At 38.3% G+C, this 25,797-nt stretch overlaps 2 protein-coding genes across 2 annotated transcripts; one reads left to right on the forward strand and one right to left on the reverse strand.

Annotated features, from left to right (window-relative positions):
- Window positions 1-9: 9 nt before the first annotated feature.
- On the forward strand, window positions 10-5,455 carry fbxl6 (F-box and leucine-rich repeat protein 6). The gene is given in 12 exon segments (XM_020939307.2): window positions 10-152; window positions 562-675; window positions 1,274-1,626; window positions 1,628-1,680; window positions 1,930-2,088; window positions 2,317-2,380; window positions 2,508-2,639; window positions 2,711-2,818; window positions 2,890-3,003; window positions 3,428-3,656; window positions 4,213-4,450; window positions 5,048-5,455. Coding segments are annotated over 11 exon segments (1,659 nt in total). The 5' UTR covers window positions 10-152; window positions 562-596; the 3' UTR covers window positions 5,178-5,455.
- A 158-nt stretch (window positions 5,456-5,613) lies between these two features.
- Window positions 5,614-22,042, reverse strand: eppk1 (epiplakin 1). The gene is made up of 3 exons (XM_020939323.2): window positions 21,980-22,042; window positions 16,552-16,612; window positions 5,614-15,227 (listed from the first exon to the last, which is right to left on the reverse strand). Exon 3 carries the CDS (start codon window positions 15,219-15,221, stop codon window positions 5,901-5,903), a length of 9,321 nt encoding a protein of 3,106 aa, XP_020794982.2. The 5' UTR covers window positions 15,222-15,227; window positions 16,552-16,612; window positions 21,980-22,042; the 3' UTR covers window positions 5,614-5,900.
- Window positions 22,043-25,797: the final 3,755 nt, after the last annotated feature.

The raw sequence follows: 25,797 nt of genomic DNA on the forward strand, positions 1-25,797 counted from the left end.
TCACGTGATAGGAGATTGCGGTGCATTGTGGGAGGGTACCCAGTGTTTGGCAACAGCAGCCTTAAGAAACGTGAATGAATGTTAAAAAATAGATGTAAATCTTATGAAATACTGCATGGAGGCCGTCTTTGTTAAATGGGACTCAATGTTTAGTAAGTGCGTTAACGCTAAATTCATTTCGCTACTGGTGAAACCATCTTACTACTTCACTACTAGCTAGCTAAACTTTGATTCTCAATTTAAACCATTGTTTTAGAGTATGCTATTTCATTCGCCGCTAGTAAATTAACGTGAGAGTTTGCGGTTTAAAATGGCATGTCTGCTCATTTTATTAGCCCCTTTGTCAGTTTCTAAAAGCATCACAACGTTACATTTGGTTGGTTAGCTAGTAGTTACGTTAAAATAATAACAACACTCAAGGCTTCATGATATTGGGTTTTCACGAATGTACGATTCGGCTTATAATGTTTTGTACCAGGACATTATTACAGATATACAGATTCATCGAGTCGTATCACAGACTGTCTATGAGTCGTTTTAGCCATCTCTGTCTGTTTTAAGGTACCAGATGTGCAGAGAAATACTGACAGAAATTAATGAAAATGGAACCCACAGATGAAGAGCCAAATGCTGGAAATGAGGTGTCCGCACCAGGACGATCACATTCAGTTGGAGGTAAGACGAGTATTTCACATGCAGAGTGTACTATATATATTACATTCTATATTATATACTATACTATTTTTATATTAATAGAGCTCAGGATTGTGATATCACACCTTAGAGAATTTTCAATGAGCCTAATATTAAACCAAAGGAGATTTTAAGATGCTAAATACTAAACTTAGTGCTTATTCAAAAGTATTTTAACACTATGGAATGATAGATGTATTTATTAGTAGTGACCCAGCAGTTTATTGGATTGTTTCACTGTACCATTTCCTTTTTAACATTAGTTTGGCTAATATATCCATAATATATCTCTGAGTATTTTGCACAACTATTACAAACATGGTGGATTTCAATGGTAACAGTGTTTTTTATGTTCCATCCTGAATTCTATTATCAAGTCTATCATAATAAAAGGATGTTCTATTTCTGCACCTTGTTGTCAGTTTGACACCTCATAAACCTCATTTACAGGCATGTTTGTGCATATTCTGCAGTTCTGATGAACTGCTGTAATTTTTGTCTAATATTGTCATTAGAATGATAAAGATATAAGAAATAGAAGAAATAATACATTATCATTCACTCGCCATCTTTTCTACAGGTAATGCTGTGTCAGCAAAAGCAGCTTTAAAAAGAAAGTCTGAGGGGACACAGAAGAAAAGAGCAAAGACGGCTCGACTCGGATACACTGTTCACCAGGGAGAAGATATGCTCCTAATTGTGTCCAGCAGCATGTCTCAGTATGGAGAGACACGGTATACTAAACCGAAAAAAAGAAAAAAAAAGATGAAGCTTGTTAAAAACAAAAAGACCTTGGTCCAGAATAAAAAGAAAAAGGCAGGCCCAAAGCCTGTTCTTACTCAGGAGCCTCTAATAGAAAAAGAAGAGGAATCTCCTCCACTGGAGGCAATGGATAACCGATGGGGAGAGAGTCTTCCAGAGGAGGTGCTTATTCAGAATCTTCCAAAAGGTAGTTGTTCAAGATGGAGCAGTGCCATTTCTCTGCAGGTAATATAGCATTACACAATTGTGCTTTTCCAAATGTATTATTAAAACAGTGCAACTGGCTTTTTTTTGAACTAGTGACCATTTTATCCTTAAAGTTGCAGCCACAGTCAGGATATTTGTGAAAGTGCAGCACTAACTGTTGGAGCAACTTTTTTTTCTTTTTTTTTTACATTTCCGTACTACTGTAATATAATGTGCATCAAGTTTATCAAATGAAGCTCCTTACTTCTCATCTGGTCTCTTCTATAGAGTTGCTAGAGTGTGTCGATTATGGTACACAGCAGCCTCCAGCCCAGCCTTGTGGCGTAGTGTCACTGTCGGCCACTGTTGGATAGAACCGAGGAGGAGCCAGCTGCCCAAGACTGAGAAGAAGATTAAAGACACTATCAGCTGGCTTGCAGAAAACAGGTATTTCAAGTTCAATATTTTATCGTTGAAAATAATGGAATCATACTTACATTTAAAGAGTGACTACATTATCAAATAATTATTTTTGTGAGTTTGCTTTCCCCCTTACATACACGCAGACACGCAGCGCAGAGCCAGAACTAAACCTGGATTAGACCTAGATTTGACAAGGACCAAATGGGCACAGGGCAACTAAATGTGCACCCTAATAAATGTTTTGTTCTGCAGATTCTCTCAGCTACAGGAGTTTTCTCTGTGTCACTGGATACGTAATGTGAATCATGCCGTGCAAGTAAGTATTTCTCCATGTTATGCGGGGTTAGAGAAGTAGTGATGTCATCTAAAACCCAACACTAGCTGTGTGTTTATTAATATGTACATGTATATGTATATATCACTAAAAAAATCTGTATTTCCAGGTTGTGTCTCAGTCTTGCCCTCACCTGCGCTGTCTAAAACTGTCACACTGCTCAGGTTTAACAACAAAGGCCTTTGACAGCATCAGTCTCCATAGTCAGTCACTGCATAGAATAGATCTTCAGTACTCTGAGGTAAATACAATTTACAACTATATTTTTAATAAAAGATTTTGCCTCAGTTTAACCTTATTTGTATATTGCAGTTTCAGGTTGAAGGTCTTCAGGATTTCCTTGAATCTAATGGTAGCCAGCTCAGAGAAATATTATTCACACACGGACCTAAACTAGATAGAGTACTGGCTGCCCTCAGCGTAAGACTTGTTGAATAGAATATTGTCAGCTTCATTTTAATCAGAAATTCAACTGTGTTGTGTTTTTCCAGAGGGGTTGCTGTCCTCATTTAGAATTGTTGGAGATAAACAGAAAACTGGACACTGAACTTTGTGAACTGCATGTCTGTATCCAAGGACTGCAGACGGCTTGTCCTAAACTCAAAGTAAGATTTTATACATTTTTAAATTAGTCTAGTCTGAAGGGTTTGGCACCTGCTTGTCTCCATGGAGAATTTGTCTGGAATATTCTTCAGAATGGCATTACTTATTTATTCCCATTGATACAAGTGCTTTAGATGACACCGCAAGCCCTAGTTTCAGATCAAATCTGTAAAGAGGTGACCCCACTCACAGTATGAAGGCATGTTTTAAGATTTAAAACTGTATAGATTTCTTTATTGCCGTACTGTGATTATTTCGTCCATTGAGACCAGTGGCACACGCCTACCTGAAAATTTACTTAATGCGCCTTAAAGTATTTTTGTCACACACTGTAAATATTATTGTTACAAGAATTTTAAATTAAGCAAACTGTCACTGTCACAAACTGTAGTTGAATAACAATCGTGTTTTGCATTTTTTCCACAGACTTTAAGAATGATGAATGTAATACCAATGAATAAAAACATGCGTGGTCTGGAGTCATCCTGTGGTTTTCCGATGTTGGAAGAGCTCTCTTTGGCCACCACGTCGTACAGTTTCACTTCAGATAAAGACCTTCTCCACATTCTTTTCGGGTCGACCAAACTGCGGGTGTTGGATCTCAGAGGATGTTCCAGGATCACATCAACTGGACTGGCTGCTCTGCCCTGCTCTAGTATGCTTTTATAATAATATGATGCAAAGTATAATCTGAGCTGTAGATATGTACCGTAGTATTCTTTTTCTCCTGATATTTTGCAGCTGATGTCAACATTCCCTGGGGGTGTGATATCTGAGTCTGTAATCTGATCATTATTTTAAACAATCTGAATGTAAAGAACTGATTTAGCTGGAACTACAACAGGTGCGCTGATTTGTGCTATTAAACAAGGCTGAAATAACACAAGCTAGCTAGCATAAGACAACATTTTTCAGTTAGTCACTCACCTTTTTCCTACACAGGTCCATGAACGCTCGTATTGCTAACAGGTTCCTGAAAATGTGTTGTTTGATTTAATATTTTTCATCTTAAAAGATTTTTGACAGCGTTTACTAATGTGTGTATTGTGTCACCATGGTAACTGTTGTGCATTCCATCATAGTGATACATGTAGAACCCCCTCAGTGTGATGTCACTGCAAAGTATCAATTAGATATCTGAACACAGATTTTGAGGACCTCTTCCGCCTCCTTTTTTAATTGATTTACCATACATTTTGCCTCCTTTCCAGATCTTGAGTGTCTCTTCTGGGGTCAGTATTTCAATGGCAGTAGCATGTTGTCACTGCCCAGAACTGGACTTCATTTGGTGACTCAAAAGTGGGGCGCGACTCTGCAGCAGCTGGACATTGCCAACCAGCCCTTCACGGAGGATGACCTAGAGTGTGCCATAGGTTTCCTCTCTCAAACCCCTGAAACTCTATACTCCCTCAACCTCAGTGGCACCAGGATCACACCAGCACCACTCAAGTATGTAATTTTATTTTAATTAAATATTAAAATAGACACAATATTGTAATTTCTGCTGTTACTATGTCAAAATAAAAACTGATGCATGCATTGTTGAATTTGATAGACATTCAGAACTATTCAGGGTCAGCTCTGTTTTCCCACATTTATTGCTCGTAGGTACATGGTCGAGGTTAGAACCTGGCTATGATTAGGATGGGGGGTTCAGAAATGTCTTTTAAATGTGAGAATACAGGGCTGTGGGAACATGCTTCTCAATGTTTTTTTATTCAGATTGTTGTGATCTTCTTTGCTTGAATGGAATTTAGCTTGTTCTATATTTCATATTATTGAAAATCATTCAATTCAGGAAATGACAACAATATGTAAAAAAAAAAACACAAAAAGAACTTCATAGTAATTCAAACCTGTATATTCTTTTTGTCTGTGAAAACTTTAAAAAACACTATCAGTGATTGGTTCTCTTTAAATGGACCAGGTGTTCAGAAGTATAATATAACCCAGATTTGGTATTCTTTTCGATCCTATATTAGCATACAGCTTGATTTATATTGAACTCCTTGTTAAAATGCAAACAGTAATGTGTGGTCTTTACAGGGCACTACTTGGGCAAGCAAGTTCCATAAAGTACCTTAACCTGTCATCATGCCGCTGTCTCCCAAGAGGACTAAAGCGGATTTACAGAGACCAGGAAGATATTCATCAGTTTCTTGAGAAACTGGAGTAGTGATCTTACTTTTCATTTGCTATTCATTTGATGCCCCTCTTGTGCTGTGTCCATGTTAACTACTAACTAAAAGTAAATAATGGTGTCAGTTTGCCCAGTTACATACTTCATACTTTGGGTGGCATTTTTTAACATTCAGTGCATTCATACATTCAGTGATCTAAACAAAATGTATCTAGATACTTTAATATGTACTATTTCCTACATGGATGTTTTCATACTTTAATTCAATAATGTGATATCCTACATTTTTTGTAAATAAAGTCTTTTAAATATTATGTGTTTTTACTTTTGTCCACTAGAGGCTGCTGCTTTGCAAAGTTTAGGATGGGAAGAGTCTGAATCCATGCAGATTTCTGAGTCAGTTAGGAGGACACATTGCACACATAATCATCTAGATTCTATTAGATATAGTCAGATAAAAGGATTCATGAAGTGCATAGAAATACATTTATTACAAATCTCAAGATTTGCATTTGATATTCAATACAAACTAGTGCAAAGCTGAATCCAATGGTAAGAAAACAGACAAACTAGACAGCATAAAAGAAAATATGAAAAACACCTTCCAGTGCACCTGTCATAAATATGACAAACCTAAGAGGTAAAAAAAATGCTTATACATAAACATCACAATTGTTTCTAAAATAGTTATTAGGCACAATTTTTGTATATGTAGGTTATTCTTTTTTTTTTTTTTTTTTTTTTTGGTTAACCACAGGATTATTTTTTCTTAAGTGGAAGCAAGCTTAGTCCTGTTTTTGGATCAATTTTGCATCTTTGAACCAACTGGAGATACGTCAGATTTTCATGAGAGTTTGGGTCAAAGAAGCCTTTAGTATCATCATCATCATTAGACAGAATTTTGTTCATTTCTTCATCAAAGTATCCTCTCTGGTACGCCACCTGCACAGGGACTCTGTGGCTGTGAACTGGGTCTATGATGCCTCCAGTAGCGATCTGAGCTTCAAGCAGACGGATGCCATGGTCTTTAACTATAAGGTCCTTTTGGAGAGCTTGGAACAGAGATATCATTTTGTCAGTGTATGGATCTTTATATCCAGTCACGGCTCTTTCTGCAGACAACAGTTTGTTTTTCCACTCTTTGCCAACAACTCCCTGAGCCACAGCTTCCTCCACTGAAAGTTTCTTATTCTTGACCGGATCAATGACGAAGCCAGTTGCAGCCTGTGCTTCAAGTAAAACTAGTGAAGTGCCAGGAGTCAGGAGGCGCCTTTGTTTGGCCTCATAGATACTCAGGGTCTCTTTAGTGGACTCCAGATAAACCCCTGCAATGCTGTTGGTTCCTTCAAGATATTTTCGGACAGACTCCATCCCGCTAACTTCTTCTACAGTTAATTTTCCTGCATTAATGTCTTTGTAAACGTCCTCATTGATGATCTGCGATTCAAGCAGCTCAGTAACGCTGACGTCTTTTCTGATCCCATGAAATTGAGGAGCTTTGCTTGTCTCCGTCACAGTCGTGGTAGTGATGGTTGTAGTTGTACTTGTTGTGGTCTTTTGTTGGATTATTGTCAGGAGAATCTCTAGCAATTGGTCAATAGTTATTGCTCCAGACTTGAACTGTTCAACCAGCTCTCTCCTCTTCTCTTCTGTGATGTATATAGAGTAGAGCAGTTCCCACACAGACACAGTGATGCCTTTGTACTTTCCACCTGCTTTGTTGGTTGTTTTGGATTTCAGAATGAGTTTAGTTGCCTCGTCAACAAAGAAGTAAAATTCTCCTTTCTTCGCAATCACCAACAAGCTCAGTCCAGTTTTTGGATCTGTCGTGCACCTCTCAACCAGCTGGAGATATGTCAAGTTTTCTTGAGTGTTTGGGTCAAAGAAGCCTTTAGTGTCATCATCAGCATCAGAAAGTATTCGGTTCATTTCTTCATCAAAGTATCCTCTCTGGTACGCCACCTGCACAGGCACTCTATGGCTGTGAACTGGATCTATGATGCCTCCAGTGGCGATCTGAGCTTCAAGCAGACGGATGCCATGGTCTTTCACTATAAGGTCCTTCTGAAGAGCTTGGAATAGAGATATCATTTTGTCAGTGTATGGGTCTTTATATCCTGTCACGGCTCTTTCTGCGGACAACAGTTTGCCTTTCCACTCTTGGCCAACAACTCCCTGAGCCACAGCTTCTTCCACTGAAAGTTTCTTATTCTTGACTGGGTCAATAACAAAGCCAGTTGCAGCCTGTGCTTCCAGTAAAACTAGAGAAGTGCCAGGAGTCAGGAGGCCCCTTTGTTTGGCCTCATAAATGCTCAGGGTTTCTTTGGTGGACTGCAGATAAACTCCTGCGATGCTGTTAGTTCCTTCAAGATATTTTCGGACCGACTCCATCCCACTGACTTCATCCACAGTTAATTTTCCTGCATTAATGTCTTTGTAAACGTCCTCATTGATGATCTGTGATTCAAGCAGCTCACTAACGCTGACGTCTTTTCTGATCCCATGAAATTGAGGAGCTTTGCTTGTCTCCGTCACAGTCGTGGTAGTGATGGTTGTAGTTGTACTTGTTGTGGTCTTTTGTTGGATTATTGTCAGGAGAATCTCTAGCAATTGGTCAATAGTTATTGCTCCAGACTTGAACTGTTCAACCAGCTCTCTCCTCTTCTCTTCTGTGATGTATATAGAGTAGAGCAGTTCCCACACAGACACAGTGATGCCTTTGTACTTTCCACCTGCTTTGTTGGTTGTTTTGGATTTCAGAATGAGTTTAGTTGCCTCGTCAACAAAGAAGTAAAATTCTCCTTTCTTCGCAATCACCAACAAGCTCAGTCCAGTTTTTGGATCTGTCGTGCACCTCTCAACCAGCTGGAGATATGTCAAGTTTTCTTGAGTGTTTGGGTCAAAGAAGCCTTTAGTGTCATCATCAGCATCAGAAAGTATTCGGTTCATTTCTTCATCAAAGTATCCTCTCTGGTACGCCACCTGCACAGGCACTCTATGGCTGTGAACTGGATCTATGATGCCTCCAGTGGCGATCTGAGCTTCAAGCAGACGGATGCCATGGTCTTTCACTATAAGGTCCTTCTGAAGAGCTTGGAATAGAGATATCATTTTGTCAGTGTATGGGTCTTTATATCCTGTCACGGCTCTTTCTGCGGACAACAGTTTGCCTTTCCACTCTTGGCCAACAACTCCCTGAGCCACAGCTTCCTCCACTGAAAGTTTCTTATTCTTGACTGGGTCAATAACAAAGCCAGTTGCAGCCTGTGCTTCCAGTAAAACTAGAGAAGTGCCAGGAGTCAGGAGGCCCCTTTGTTTGGCCTCATAAATGCTCAGGGTTTCTTTGGTGGACTGCAGATAAACTCCTGCGATGCTGTTAGTTCCTTCAAGATATTTTCGGACCGACTCCATCCCACTGACTTCATCCACAGTTAATTTTCCTGCATTAATGTCTTTGTAAACGTCCTCATTGATGATCTGTGATTCAAGCAGCTCAGTAACGCTGACGTCTTTTCTGATCCCATGAAATTGAGGAGCTTTGCTTGTCTCCGTCACAGTCGTGGTGGTGATGGTTGTAGTTGTACTTGTTGTGGTCTTTTGTTGGATTATTGTCAGGAGAATCTCTAGCAATTGGTCAATAGTTATTGCTCCAGACTTGAACTGTTCAACCAGCTCTCTCCTCTTCTCTTCTGTGATGTATATAGAGTAGAGCAGCTCCCACACAGACACAGTGAGGCCCTTATATTTTCCACCTGCTTTGTTGGTTGTTTTGGATTTCAGAATGAGTTTAGTTGCCTCATCAACAAAGAAGTAAAATTCTCCTTTCTTCGCAATCACCAACAAGCTCAGTCCAGTTTTTGGATCTGTCGTGCACCTCTCAACCAGTTGGAGATATGTCAAGTTTTCTTGAGTGTTTGGGTCAAAGAAGCCTTTAGTGTCATCATCAGCATCAGAAAGTATTCGGTTCATTTCTTCATCAAAGTATCCTCTCTGGTATGCCACCTGCAGAGGCACTCTATGGCTGTGAACTGGATCTATGACGCCTCCAGTGGCGATCTGAGCTTCAAGCAGACGGATGCCATGGTCTTTAACTATAAGGTCCTTCTGGAGAGCTTGGAACAGAGATATTGTTTCGTCAGTGTATGGGTCTTTATATCCTGTAACGGCTCTTTCTGCGGACAACAGTTTGCCTTTCCATTCTTGGCCAACAACTCCCTGAACCACAGCTTCTTCCACAGAAAGTTTTTTATTCTTGACCGGATCAATGACGAAGCCAGTTGCAGCCTGTGCTTCCAGTAAAACTAGTGAAGTGCCAGGAGTCAGGAGGCCCCTTTGTTTGGCCTCATAAATGCTCAGGGTTTCTTTGGTGGATTGCAGATAAACTCCTGCGATGCTGTTGGTTCCTTCAAGATACTTTCGGATAGACTCCATCCCAGTGATCTCCTCTACAGTTAGTTTTCCATCAATAATGTCTTTGTAAAGGTCCTCACTGATGATCTTCGATTCAAACAGCTCAGTAACGCTGACGTCTTTTCTGATCCCATGAAATGTAGGAGCTTTGTTTGTCTTTGTCACTGTCGTGGTGGTGATGGTTGTAGTTGTACTTGTTGTGGTCTGTTGTTGGATTATTGTCAGGAGAATCTCTAGCAATTGGTCAATAGTTATTGCCTCAGACTTGAACTGTTCAACCAGCTCTCTCCTCTTCTCTTCTGTGATGTATTTAGAGTAAAGCAGCTCCCACACAGACACAGTGATGTCTTTGTACTTTCCACCTGCTTTGTTGGTTGTTTTGGATTTTAGAATGACTTTGGTTGCCTCATCAACAAAGAAGTAAAATTCTCCTTTCTTTACAATGGGGAGCAAAACCAGACCAAGATCATGATCTATGATGCACCTTTCTATTAACTGAAGGTAGGTGAGGTTTTCTTGTGTGTTGGGGTCAAAAAAACCTTTAGTGTCATCACCAGCATCAGACAAAATCAGATTAATTTCTTCATCAAAGTATCCTCTTTGGTATGCCACCTGAACAGGGACTCTGTGGCTATGAACTGGGTCTATAATGCCTCCAGTAGCAATCTGAGCTTCAAGCAGACGGATGCCATGGTCTTTTACTATAAGGTCTTTCTGAAGAGCTTGGAACAGAGATATTGTATTTCCAGTGTATGGGTCTTTATATCCTGTCACGGCTCTTTCTGCAGACAGCAGTTTGTTTTTCCACTCTTTACCAACAACTCCCTGAGCCACAGCTTCCTCCACTGAAAGTTTCTTGTTGTTCACTGGGTCAATGACAAAGCCAGTAGCAGCCTGTGCTTCCAGTAAAACCAGAGATGTTCCAGGGGTTAGCAAATTTTTGCACTTGGCCTCATAGATGCTCATGATTTTCTTTGTAGACTCCACTCTTACTCCAGCAATGCAGTTTGTGGCTCCAAGATACTTCTGAATTGATTCCATTTTATTGATATTTTCCTCAGTCACTTCTCCTTGAATAATCTGTGTAAAAAGTTCCTTGGAAATAATTTTGGATTCATAAAGCTCACTGGCAGACACTTGCTTTCTCAGACCTTTGAATTTTCTTTCTTTTGACGAGGCTTCTGTAATTATGACTGTAAGAATTTCAATCATCTCCTCAATTGTAATGGTCTTTGTCTTGTATTGTTCCAGGAGTTGCTTTCTCTTCTGCTCAGATATATATGCAGATATTAAAACCTCCCATAGGTTTGTGGTTTTGTTCTTAAATTTCCCTGCATCGATATTGACTGGTGTGTTTTTAAATAAAAGCTCTATTTGCTCATTTGTGTGGAATTCCTGATCCTTCTTTTCATATAGAGGTAGCAGAAATAGGCCAGTCTCAGCATCTTTCTCAGATTTTTTGATCAGCTCAAGGTATGTCACTTTATCTTTGGTATTTGGGTCAAAATATCCCTTTTGCTCCTCATCTGGGTTTAGAAGAACTTTGTTTGTTTCTTCATCAAGATATCCCCTTTTAATAGCAACTTTGAGGGGTAACCGGTGACTGTGAATTGGATCAATAATTCCACCAGTTGCCATTTGTGCTTCTAGAAGACGAATACCATCGCTTCTCGGTATCAGTTCTTCATTCACTGCCTCAAACAGGGATATAGTAGTATCAGTATATGGGTCTTTGTATCCAATCGCTGCTCTTTCAGCTGAGAGAAGCTGCTCATACATATCAGGTCCAATCACCTCTTCTTTAGAAGCATCATCCACAGTCAAGATTTTATTTCTGATGGGATCTATAATCCAACCTGTTGCAGCCTGGGCTTCAAGTAGGAGCAATGCAATACCTGGAGTCAGCAGATCCTGCTTTTTTGCCTCATAAAAGCTCATAACCTTGTTTGATGGATGCATTTTTATTCCAGCAATTGCTCCGGTCCCCCTTAGGTACGTCATCACAGATTCCCACGTAGTCACTGTGTGAAAGGTGAGCGCTCCCTCCTGTATCTTTTTGAATGTGTCCTCTTTAATAATTTCACTCTCTAGTAATTCCCGTGCAGACACTGGCTTCCTTAGACCCATTACAGTTTGAGGAATTTCACTGTTCTCTAGTTTTTCAATGGTAGAAATGACTATTGTGATAATGGTCTGTGTGGTCATTGTGCCTGTCCTGTATTTTTCAATGAACTCATTGCGTTGGTCTTCAGTAAAGTACCTTGAGTGAATCAAGTCCCACAATGACACTGATTTTCCAGCATATCGATCCACTTTCACATTTACTGATATCTTTTCAAATTCTTTCTTGATCTCTTCCAGTGTGTACACTTTCGTCTCTTTTGCTTCAGGCTTGTCACTCACTGGAAGGAGATATAGCCCTGTTTCCTCATCTTTGACACATCGCTTCAACATCTCCAGGTAGGTGAGATTCTCTGATGTCTTTGGGAAGAAATATCCCTTTGTGTCATCATTTGGGTCATTCAAAATTTGGTTCATTTCTTCATCAAAATACCCCTTCCTGTATGCCACATCAAGAGGCAGGTGAAGACATTTCAGTGGGTCAATGATTCCACCGGTGGCAATCTGTGCTTCAAGCAAACGGATGCCATGCTGCTTCACAATTAGATCCTTTTTGAGGGCTTGGAAGAGAGAAATCTTTTGTCCACTGTAGGGATCAGTGTAACCAGTTATTGCCCTTTCTGCAGACAACAGCTTTTCATACATCTGTGGTGCAATTATCTTTTCTTTGAGGCCCTGTTCCACGGTTAGCTTTTGGTTCTTCAATGGGTCAATGATGAAACCTGTAGCTGCTTGTGCTTCCAAAAGACATAAGGCAGTGCCAGGGGTAAGTATGCCAATTCTTTGTGCCTCACAGATATTCACTTTCTTTTTAGATTCTTCAAGAAGCACTCCAGCAATGCAACTTTTTCCTTTAAGATAATCTTTTAGTCTGTCAGCTATATCTTTGCTTGATATCTTTCCTTCGAGCAAACAGTGGTAGCTCTTTTCATCCAGGATTCCAAGCTCCAAAAGATCCATAGCTGAAACTTTTCCTCTGAGACATTCAAAGGTCATTCCTTCTCGCTGTTTTAGCTCTTTGGTGTGAATGATCTCCAGAATTATTGTAATTAGCTCATCAACTGTGATTTTCTTTGATCTGAAGAGCCTGAAAAACTCTTGTCTTTTTTCTTCTGAGATGTATTCTGAGTTGATCAGCTCCCACAGGGTTGTGTGCTGGCCTCTAAAACGCCCATATTTAACAATCACAATAGTTGTGGAGAAGATTTCCCTCATGTTGTCATCAATGTTAACTCTTTTCTCTTTTCCTCTTAGTGGAAGGAGGCACAAACCTGTCACAGGATCTGTAATGCACCTGGACAAAAGCTGCAGGTACGTCAGGTTTTCGTAGGTGTTTGGGTCAAAGAATCCCTTGGTGTCATCACTTGGGTCAAGAAGGATTTCATTCATTTCCTCATTGAAGTATCCTCTCTTGTACGCCACATGAACAGGGATACGAAGGCTGTTTACAGGGTCTATAATGCCCCCAGTTGCAATTTGCGCCTCAAGAAGACGGATACCATGGTCTTTAATGATTAGGTCTTTTTGCATGGCTTGAAAGAGTGAAATCTTTTTACCATCATAGGGATTTATGTATCCAGTTACAGCTTTTTCTGCCGAACGCAACTTTTGGCAAATATCAGGACCCACAATCTTGGCTTTAACAGCATCATCAACAGAGAACTTTCGATTTCTAATGGGATCAATGATAAATCCTGTTGCTGCTTGTGCCTCCAGTAGAATCAGTGCTGTTCCAGGCATCAGCAGTCTAGCCTCTCTTGCTTGATAAATTGTCATAATTTGGGAGTTGGGGAGAATAACACCGGCGATGCAGTCTTTTCCTTGTAGATAGACATGGACAGTTTCATCCTCTGCCAATTCTTTGACTGTTTTTTTACCCTTTTGTAAATCGTCTAAAACATCAGCAGTTATAATATCTGCTTCCACAAGCTGTTGCCCAGTGACTGTTTCTCGAATGCCTTCAAAGACCACTTCTGTTGTTTTGACTGACTTCTCAATTATTTCTAAAACCATGGTTACAATTGTCTTCATGTCATGTGTTCCATCTTTGTATTTTTGAATAATATCCCGTCGCTGGTGCTCGTCAAAGTATTCAGACATGAGCAATTCCCACAGAGACACGGTCAGGCCTGCATATTTGCCGTAGTTCACTTTTACCATCTCTTTTTTGAAGGCAAGTTTTACATCATACTCAATAAAGACTATGTTAAAGTTTTTTCCACCCTTTTTATCATGAAGAGGAAGGAGGCACAGTCCGGTCATGGGGTCAATTACACACCTCTCCATCAGCTGGAGGTAAGTGAGATTGTCTTCTGTGTTTGGGTCAAAAAATCCTTTAGTGTCATCTCCTGAATCTTCCAAGATGGAGTTCATGTTTTCGTCAAAATAGCCTCTTTTGAAAGCAACTTCAGTTGGGAGTCTGTGGCTGTTGATTGGATCGATAATCCCGCCTGTTGCAATTTGAGCTTCCAGTAGACGAATGCCATGATCTTTTACAATGAGATCCTTAGACAGGGCTTGGAACAGGGAGATTGTTTCATCTGTGTATGGGTCATTGTATCCAGTGACTGCTCGCTCAGCTGATCTAAGTTTGGTGTGGAATTCTGGACCAACCACTTTGTTTTTAATAGCCTCGTCAACAGTGTATTTTTTGTTCTCCACAGGATCAATCATGAAGCCAGTTGCAGCTTGGGCTTCCAGTAAAACCAAGGCAGTACCAGGCATCAGTATACCTTGCTTCATGGCTTGATAGATGCTCATTCTTTTGTTGTTGGAGAGTATGGCAATCCCAGCGATACTACCTTTTCCCTCTAAGAACTCCTTCACTGACTCCAGTAACATGACATCCTGAGTGGTGGTTTTGCCTTTTTGTAGATCTTCAAATGTTTCTTTGTCAATAATCTTGGATTCAAGCAGTTCTGTTGATGAGATTCCTTTTCTGAGTCCTTTGAAAGTGATGTAAACTGGGAACAGCAAAAGGCTTGTGTCTGGGTCCACTATGCACTTCTCCATTAGACTTTGATAGTTGACGTTTTCCTGTGAGTTTGGGTTGTAAATTACTTTGAGCTCTGACATCTCGTTGTTCAGCAAACCTTTTTCATACAGCCCATTTTGGATAGCATCGTCAACTGACCTCCACACCTTCTCAATGGGATCGTATACACCTTTAGTTGCAATCTGAGCTTCAAGTAGCCTTAACCCATACTCCTTTGTCACTATTTCTTTTTGCATGGCCTGGAATATGGATATTTCTTGGTCAGAATAGGGGTCTTTGTATCCACTAAGGGCCTTCTCTGCAGCTAGGAGTTTCTCTCTCATCTCTGACCCAACTATTCCTTCTTTGAGGGCCTCAGTAACAGGGAGTGTTTTGTTGGTCACTGGGTCGATGATCCCAACTGTCGCAGCCTGTGCCTCAAGAAGAGCTAAAGCTGTAGCAGGTTTGAGCAGGCGTTTCTTCATGGCTTGATAAATTGAGATCTTCTCTTTGGCCTTGTTCAGATAGACCCCCGCCACAGGGCCATGGACATCTGTATGGCCATTTGTCTTCATCTTGAGCTAAAAAAACAAAACAAAACAAAACAAAAACAGCAACATTAGGGCTGTGCAGGACTGTGCAGTTAATCTTCTTTTTTTTTTTTTTTTTTTTTATGAAGTTTACAGTAGTAAACGCATGTTATTTGGAGCAGAGTTAATATTTTAAAGGAAGAAATGGCACAGTTTGTGTGTGTTTGTTAAATAGCAATAATAGTCTGTACTGTTTTAACTCATTTTACCAAATTCACTGTATATCATCCTCATTTCAAATTTGATCAGTGAAAAAGGAGTCGAAATAACAGAGAACTTGTGAACTCCCATCCCCTATGATTTGTGGTCTTTAGTCTTTCAGTATATTTTATGATACATAGTAAATATTTCTTTATGTGCTTAAACAACAGTAGTGATAACTGCATGAATAAAATAATAAATAATAAGGAGAAAATCTTTTGGCTGTCTCAAATATAAATTCCTACCCATTATACATGGTTTAAAGCAATGTACCCTGGTGCCATAGTAAATAGTATCTGCACTATATCTTTAGATCTTGTACACTTATAACTCATGCTCTGAAATATTACAGGTTTTGTCTTGACGCATGTTCTCATGTGTCACTGCTGTGCCTGTGGCCATATCACAGCTGATGGCAATGTTCCTGCTGACTTTATTACACTGAATGCATATGACTGTTTGATTTATGAGCCTATATGCCAATTTAATGGCTGCAATGGTGCAATTCTTACTTTACACTGTTACATAACTCTATAGTCTTTTGAAACTGTTCTGATGAGGTATAGGTTATTTGAGCAATACCATCCATTAGTCCTGCAACTAATTTTTTGTATTGCCCAAACTTAATACGGCAATAAAATGTTTTTTGTTGTTTTTTGTTGTTTTTGTTTAGTTTTTTAGTAGGAGAAAACCTCTGCTTGTTTTAATTAGGTGTGTTCATTAAGCTATTTGTAGCTACAGACATACAATAACATACATAATAACATAATTGATTCTATTATGATCAACATATTTGTTCTTGTTTGTTTTGGCAATTGTCAGTGTTGTGTGCATGCCTTAGACTGGAGGCACTGGTTGTTAAGACTGTGTGCTGTATGATGTGTTGGGTCACTGATTGACACAAAGGAATGATTTTGTCTTTGGCCTTGAGAAGAAAACATGAGTTAGTATATAATTAAGGCTATTTTTGTGCTAGACTTGGGATTGTAAATTCTCTCACTAATAGACAGGAAGGAGAATATATATATATATATTTTTTTTTTATCATAAAACAAACTTAATAATATATGTCATACATTTTTGTGTTTAGTTTAGTGGTGGTATTAGATTGTACCTTTCAGTTGTTTATGTTATGGATCCACGGACTTAATACTGAAATCTTCGATATACTGCTCCTGCAAACAAACAAAATGCAGTTTGTTCAAGAAATGACATTCAGTTCAATTAAAGAAGTTTCTAGATTCAAAATTCAGATTCAAACTGTGCACTTTAACACTTTATTTTTATTTGAATCATGACTTTTGTATTTCATATATAACCTGAACAGCCAGAATTGCTGCAATAAATAGGCCAGTGACAGTTCTGAATCTCAAACTCTGTAGTTGCACAAAAGAAAAACAAATCTTGACAGGTTTTGCTATTTAAATATTTGCATGCATAAAGTATTTCAGTTCTTATCAATATTAATGTCATAAAGTAATAATTCCCCCAAAGTTTGAATAAGTCCTGAATCATGCATATTTAGTTTTTCTATCCACTGGGCTATAGTGTTAGTTCCAAGGTTTGCAACGCATACAACAAATTACTTGATGAGTGAAAAAATATGTCTACACTTTACTTTAGGCTGAGGACCTCTTGAAAATAAATTTTAAAAGTAAAAGTACACTTATTTAATTTATTTTTGGTGCAATTTTGATTTAATAACTGCTGCTGCTAGATTATTAATTATTTCTTGCCTGTTACTGTCATATTTTGGCAGTGACATGACTAGAAACTTGCCCAGAGACCTTTTAGACAGGATTTGTACAAACGATACACCCATGTAATAACTGAAATGCAACATAGGAGTTGTGTAACATATCCAGCTGTGAGTGGAAAGAGGAAGCTGTGTCCTGGCTGCTGATTGGTCGCTTTTATTGGGGAGATTCTGTGAAGGGTGATGTCATTGAAATGTAAAGTGACGGAAAACTGGGCGTGTGGAGGAACTCATGCAAGAGACGTTCTCAGCTCAAATCACAATAGACCCACTGTTTGGAGTCAGGAAGGAAGAAATTACTACCTAAATGTTTCAATTGTAGTTGATACCTTATGTATTTGCAAGATAAATGAGAAAGTAATGAGTAGCTATTTTTGCTTATTATAATTGATGGTTTTCAGATTCTAGATTGTGATTATATTATTCGCAAGAAATATTTAAAAAGAGAATTCACACACATACGTGATCATTTCTGTTAGTGATATAGACACCCTTAAACTTGCTAGATCAAAATTTTAACAATATATTGGTCTATAGAATATTGTGATTTCATGTAAAACCCAGCAAATCCTGCAGTTGCATTCTCGTTATAGTGCTTATATGATCTACAGCCTTAGAACCTGTTGTAGTTTTGATAGTTGCTATAATATCACTTGTAGAAGTTGTAGATGTTATTGTTTCTCTATAGTTTTTAGTTGTGATAGTCTAGACTGCACCTTCCCCTTTCCTGTTGAATTTACGCTTCACTCTGAGTAGCCTATGTGTTTGTTCTCACTGGCGGAAATAGCACTGTTCAAAGTAATAGACCAGTATATTGCATGTTTATAACAACATTTCTAAGAGCCATGGGTTTGAGGTATATATGCCATTTCAGGTCATTCTGAATAGCCCATTTCAGAAGATGCAGTGACTCTTGTACAGTGTGGTAAAGGTGTGTCCAAGAATATCTTAGGGCACTTTATATATTTACCGATGTTTAACCACAGCTGCTCAACGCTTCTACAACTCACCTGACAAACTTTCTTTCACCTTTATAAACAATTACAATGTTTTATAGGGCCATATTTTACTTTTAATGGTCATGCTATGTCTAATCAAGTCATAAAAGTCTAATTGTTAAGTTGTATGCAGAGGAAGAGAAAATATTATCACTGCAATTTGAAGGTGTAGGTGTACTCAAAATACTGTATGTGGAAATAAGTTGTTTTAGTATTTATTTACTAGACAAAAGCTATAAAATGAAGTAGAAAGTGATAATGCTTCTTTAGTTTGAGAGAATACTAGTGATACCAAACTTCTACTCTTGGCTCAGTACAACTCTTAGCTATTCTTCAGTTACTTAAATCATTATTTGTTGGCATGTCTTGATCATTTTAATAAGATTATATTTATATAGAATATTTTTGAAGTTCATCCAAAATTGTAGTGGAACTTGAGTGTATAGCCATACAGAAACAGTACAATTCTTTTCAAAGACCATACTGTCATTTTACTTTCTGTTATTTTTGCTGTATTATGGTCCGTTTGCAATTTATTCAGCATCCGAATCTATTGGCCTGCCTTTGCCTGCACTGTCTCTTGCATAAGTGAAACCAAATGTCCTCTGATGAGAGGGAGTATAGCCCTTTGTTAGGCCTATCCTTTTCCTGGCATTTGTTAGTGTTATCGTGATAACTGCTGAAATAAGGATGCTAATGTCCCAACCCTTGTATTGTATTTCCATGACTTTGTCTTGACATGTTCTACAGCCTACAAAAGCAGTTTCACATCTTGTCACCTGCTTTCACAGTAGTGTTTAGGTGTCAGGAATGTTTATTAATGTCTATGACTATATGACAAATCTATGGGAATGTTTTCACACAGCATTAGTAAGTATATAATCTAATTGTTGTGTAAGTTGTGTAAGTATAAGTCTATACTTGACAAATAATATGTGTTTAAATGCACATAGGTTTTATCATGCCATGCAAGTTTGGATGTTGAAGCATAAATATTACAATTTGAAACAAGTGAAAGTGGACTGTGCTGACATACAAAACATTTAATAAAGATAGAAAGGAGCTCAACCGTCCCACCCACTTCTTAGGATCTTGAAGTAAGAAACTTTCATTCTTTCAAAAAATAAAGCTTATTGAAGACTAATTAACATGTGGTAGCTAATTTGCATAAGCCACATACTTTAATTCACAATCTATTTATGAGATTTTAATAAACCGTAAATTTATTAAAATGTGAAACCAAATTTTAGGTTTTAAGTGTGTTTTTAACTGAAAATAATTGCATCATGAACATTAGTGCCTTCAGTTTCTTATTACATTACAAGTATTAAAATTTTTAGAAAAGACTGGGAAATTTGCTTCTGGAACTGCAACAGGCTGGGTCATCTAAAATAGTTTGAAAATACAGGCAACCTATTGAACAAGTATAATATTGATGTCTACTATTCAAACTGCAATAACCACCGATTTACACTAAACTATGTGAAATTGTTGACCTGTTCATAAATCAGCCAAGGACAGGCCCGTGTCTGTCACTTATCACAATCTAATCAAACAGCAAGACAGTAATATTTCACATAATGATAGAAATCTTCACACGCCCTCAACATTTTTATCAGTGCCCTGTATCAGAATCTTCAAATAGTTTCATAGCAGTGAGAGCCAAAACTAACAGATAGTGTCTCTACCTGAGGGACTGACTTAGCAAACAGAAGCTGAACTATATTGAAATGTACAAAACAAGACAAACATCTTCTTTTCAAAGGTACTCGATGTAAATTCTTTTTCTTTATCTGTTACTTATTTGTAATACATGGAGACATAATGTACCGAGAATGTTCCACAGTATGACATTAATCTTATCTGCAAGCAGGTAATGGAGACAAGCAGGTAATGCCACCAAGTCGAGTGACAGGTATTTTCTTTTCATAGAGACACCAGTTACTAATTAAATATAAGAATAAGTTTAATGTCACATTGTGGAACATTTCCATAAAAAGCAAAAGCATCCCCATGAAGACAAGCAGATAGTGCTTCCCTAAATTAATTTAAATAGTGCATCTTTAAATACAGTTCAATTTGCATATTTTTTGAGTCACAGCATATTTGGAATATCTGTAGTAGTGAATTTTGTTGCCCCTTTGTGCGGAAGTAGCAGATATAGTTATAGAAACCCATATAAGTGTTGTTTTTAATCAACTCTTTTGCTCGAAGATCGATTATGTTAGTTGAAAAACAGCAATCAATAGAGCAACACTTCGTTATGAAATGAACAGGCAAATTTCCTCAGCACATAATAAATAAGACAGAAACCAGAACTGTCCACTGACACTTTAACTTGTTTTATCACTTTGTAATTGGTCCCCTCCCCTTCTCTGTGTGATTTAGGACCTTGTGTTTTAAAACCTATGTTAGTGACACTTGTAGAGAAATCATAGCTGCTTTAAAAGGTTAAAGTGGGTGAGACTTGGTCTGATGATTGACAGGTGTAATGAGCCCACTTTGCTGGCCTCATTACACCCGTCAATGTTGGTCAGCGTTCATTATCAGAGCACAGCATTCTTTCACACAATCACCAGCAATAAACAGGAGGCATTGACGCAATGAGCAATCGAATATTTAGGTCTTTACTGTATTCTGTGCGGGAGTTTTTAGAACAATTTAAATGGTGTATTAGTGGTTAGAGAATACCTTACATTTACACAGAGATTATATTGTGCAGTTTATCCAGATAGGTTTATATTAAGCTTTTTGACAAAACAGGCTACATAAATCTATATAGTGTAATTACATTTGTAAGCACATTCCTTTTGTAGAGTCATTAAAAACACACCAGCCCTTCTATTCTAGTGTTTTATGACAGATTTATGACAGATTAGCCACTCTCCTGCACAGTTAACCATTGTGAGTCAAACACAGCAAACGATCTCTGCAGTTATAGTTTTAGACACCATCACATCACAGCATTTACCTGTAGCGGTTAATAAGATGGGGCAAGATTTAATTAGTTGAGCTGTGGATTTTTCTTGGCTAGTTCTTATGAAGGCTGCCTCGATACAAAAAGATGTTTCTCATATGATTCTCATATATGTACCAGATATAACTGTAATCTCAATTGTTAAATGCTTTGAATACGGACGCACTCCATTCAAATTAGACTGACACAAAGTATTATATTGCATCGCTTCTGTCTGTTTCTCCAAACTTGGTCATGGTCATGGTTTGGTTTGCTCATTTGTTTACCAGTTTCTTCACACTGTTACTCAACAACTTTAAAGGCTATGCCAGATTATATTGCATATTCATTTAATACTATTAAGACAGGTTGGATATCAAGCCTTCTTCTTTGTTGCACAAAACAGCAACCACAGTAATCCCCATAGCTTTAGATGCACATAAATCATAATCATTTTGACAGCCGTGATAACTTGCTACTATATGCGCCCACATTCCCAAAACACACAAGTTACTGCTTTAACAACACAAAAAAGACAAAATGTGGCATTTGACCCTATTCTTCTTAACGCATGTCTTGTCTTTTTTGTTCCTTATTCACTAAAGCACTTCTATACAGTCACTTTTACTTGTAACATCATCGGTCAAAGGTAATCCTGCTAGAGTGTTTGCTTTGCTCTTTTATCTGTAGGGAGTTGGCTGTAAGTGGCATTATAAAGTTAGATATTTTACTCACAATATCTAATCCTCTTGTATTTTAGTTTTTTGCCAGACTGAGTAGTCTTAACTGCACAAACAGTAACTTTTATAAAAGTTAAAATGAGTCTTCTTACCTGTTTCTATCTTGATTCATCCACTGAAATTTGATGTTACCGTTTCCTGGGATAAGAGGAGATCCCCGTCCAGAGTTTGTCTGTCTCTCTTATATATTCTTTGGTGTTGGGACGTCCCATAAAAGCAGGGTACGCCCTCCTCCTCCTCTTCCTCATCCTCCTCTTCCTCCTCCTCCTCTGAGGTCGTCTACCTCGGCTTTGAGTCCAGGATGCCACAGATTCCTACAGACTTCCGTCCTTGTCTATTGTGCGCAAAAACAATAAGAACAAACAGACTGAGCTGCTGTCACTGTACAGTAAGGCGCTATATTGATTTGAATGTGTAATAGGTAACTTTAACTCTATATGTTTAAAGCACACTATGGATTATTTAACACTGCTGTTTTCAGTCTTGCTAGAAAGGGCATTTTGAGGGCATTACTCTCTTTTTTTTATGCTTGTTACATTTCTAAGGTACAATGATAAACTGTTCTCTGGACAATATCATCTTTCATGACTTTCTGTTTCAAACACATTATCTACAGAACAAAGCATCACTTTTACTCAAAGGTGCATTGTGTAATCTTTCTGGAGGAGGAAAAATACTTTTCTTCATGGAGATGTTATTGCTTTCTCTGGAATATTCCACAGTATGATATTAAACCTTTCTGTCTTCATGTAGACCAAACCAACCAACCCCGCTCACCATGAGAATGCATGGTTTTGTAGGTGTTTTTGAGCTATAAAACCACCTGTACTTGAATAAATGTGTGGAAGAGCTGTTTGTCATACTGTGGAACATTCAGGCAGAGCAATGGCATATCCATAGAAACAAGCAGGTGATGGATCCCCCACCAAAAAGTTACACAGTCTAACAACACTGTTAAAACACCCCCATGGCAAATCTAATGTTTTTTAGAAGATAAGAGGCACACCCCTCTTGTGTTTATTTTTCTGAGGAATTGACTGAAATTCCTGCTAAAGCTTAATACTCTTTTTGGCGTTGTGTTGTGCCAAATTCATTCGTAGCATGTAATCGGACAGGTTAGGACTGGTGACGCCGGATGTGTTTCCTTGTTTGAGATTTGGGCTGAAGTTTGGCAGGTTTTACTTGAAAAGGGGAGGAGGAGAGAGAAAGATAGGGTCTATGTCTGAACAACAGTCAACTCAATCATCGTTTACTCACATTGTAATTATCATACTGGTGAATTTAGTAACTTCTGCAGTCCTGAATGAAACTGACGTCAGCAATAAACTATGATGAAATAACAGGCTGTAAAATTATAACTGTGTAAGAGCTGTGTTTGACTAAGTGAGTGGTGATAGATGCAAAAGAACCTGTTTGCCTTCCTTTCAGGAGATCTGTGCTGTCTGGAAATTAAAGAATCATCCTTAAGTTTAACACCTGCGTTTGCACATTTTAGTTTTCTATGCTGACTCAATTGTCTGGACTTTTTTTAATTGCTGAAACCAGCTTGAAGGTCTCAGGTTCCATTCCCTAGCCTAGAGCAATGCAGCCCAGTTAAAAATTTACTAGTGTTTGGTACTATATAACCTCAAATATTCACAATAGCAATTCCCTAGGTACTCCTGACTATAAACCCATAGCTAAATACTTGGAGAAGGATCACTAGGCACTACCAGCGGCGTCACTGCTCCCGATAAGTTGCCCCAGCGGCATTAAAGGGTGGGACCAAAGCAAAAGAACACATTTCCTACATGAACAACAACAAAAGCATATCTTACTTCTTCAAAGAGTTAATCAATGTTTGGGAGAACTAATAACTTAATTGTGAATATATGAATGTGCATTCAGTAATAGATTTCACATAAATGTAATTGCTTACTTGAGCTACCTTTTGTAGATTTCTGGTTGTATTTTTCTCAGCATTTATATTTTTTATCTCCAACTTTTGATATGGTCATTCCCTCTGGGCCCTCTGATCAGTGCCAGGATCATGTGCAGGTGTATCTCTCTTGAAATTAGATTATGTTCATGGTTTAGAGGAAGAAATGGCATGCACACTAAACTAACATCATCAAATTTCGCAGAATCGCCAGTTAATAATGAGTGCATTATTTCAGTGTTTGTGTAATACCGTTTGATCTTAGACCGGAGATGTTTGCATATTTGTTAAACAGGAGATGGTTTGGGTGTAGCACTTTCTAGAACCATTTAAAACCTGCCATCTATAATTACATTCAAATGCATCAGTACAATAATATTTTATGAAGCAGAAATTTTCCCATGTTTGCTAATGAATTACTGATCCGTTTATTCTCCATGCATATTTGGCATACTTTCAAAAAAAATCGCTTGCCAATATTTTTCTATCTCTCCATGTCTGGGCAGTTAAAGTAGTCAGGTGTGTTACTGCTGTCAAATGTTGAATCATCTCAACCATAGAACACACAAAGATTGCGTGACTTTAAATTGAAATCTTTTCCAGAGCATGCATGACAGCGTTGTGGTTTGGGTTGGACACCAAGTTTTAATCACAGTGTTGACATTTCATACACATGAAACAAGGCCAAACACTAAAAATGCTGTCAACAAGTTACATAAATGATGCCACCTTCATGCTCTGACCTTATATAAGCTTTTATAATTATTTTAATAGACTACAGCACAACACATAATGAAGTTGGCTTTTAAATGGGCAAGCCTTGTATAATTTTAGAACCTGCAGGGAAGATAGCACAGTAGATATGACACTTGTCTAAATCTGTTAAAACCTGTTAACATAGTGTGCACACAATAGCAGACATTTCAGAGGCTTTAGGTCATTTTCAGAACCTATAGCCCAGTTTGTCACCATACTAAAATGTAAAACTTGTTTTTGATACTAAGGAAAAGAGAGAAAGATTTTCTATTGATCCTGAGGGAAATTGAGGTTTTGCTGCTGAAACATACTTCTCAGTCTCCTTTGTGTCTCAGTTAAAGGTCTCAGTGCAGGTTAACAGAAGGACTAGTCAGGTAGGGTTAGCAGATTTCTGTCAGGGCAGTTTCAGGAGAGGAACAGCACCAGGAAAAAAGCATTGTCCAGTGGGAGTTAGGCGAGCAGCTCAGATCTCAGCAAGGTCTCATTTTTACTCTGCTCTGGTGTTTCGGTTGGTGATGAACTCGACTATTCCCTCAACTAATGGTGTAAAAAAAACAAAACTGTAGCATCTCAAATGTCCATAGCTATCTCCTTAACCTCTTGCACTGTCTCCGTAGAAACAGGAAAAACACTTCCACAGAATCCAACAGTCCCTTACTTGTGTCCTTTGAACTGCACATGCTGCACTTTTTAGTTGGTTAAAATCCTAAAATATGGGATTAAAAACTGAGTACAGTATATGGTTTCATGGTTTCAGTTCTGCTATTGATCAGACCATTCTAAAACATTCAGGAAATGTGTCCTGATGCTATGTAATGGTTTCAGTATTGATACGTGTTCAAATGACTGCTTATATTTCCATATGTATTGTTAGCCTAATTGTAATCCATTTTATTTCGCCTTTGTTGAAGCTGCAGCTTATTTGTAAACGACTATGCGTGTGTGGGAGGCTGCTCCAAAGATAATTACTGACTGATTAATGAGATGATGCAGTTATGCAGAGAATTTGATTTCTCTTTCAGTCTTCACCTGGGAAGGCCAAGCCCATGTGACAGTTGAGAGCAAGTTTAAAGGGCACTCAAATTCCTGCTAATGAGTGTAGTGTGACAGACCCTCAGGCACCTCAATATGCAAATGTTTAGATGTAACATGGGTGCTTACTGGATCACAATGTTTATTTTTAATTCTGACAGGCTTAAGGTTATAATAAAGCTATTCCTAATTTGTCTCAAGGGC

The sequence above is a fragment of the Boleophthalmus pectinirostris genome, unplaced genomic scaffold (genome assembly GCF_026225935.1).
Source record: "Boleophthalmus pectinirostris isolate CB_2022bp ecotype Guang Dong unplaced genomic scaffold, ASM2622593v1 HiC_scaffold_21, whole genome shotgun sequence".
Lineage (NCBI taxonomy): Eukaryota > Metazoa > Chordata > Actinopteri > Gobiiformes > Gobiidae > Boleophthalmus > Boleophthalmus pectinirostris.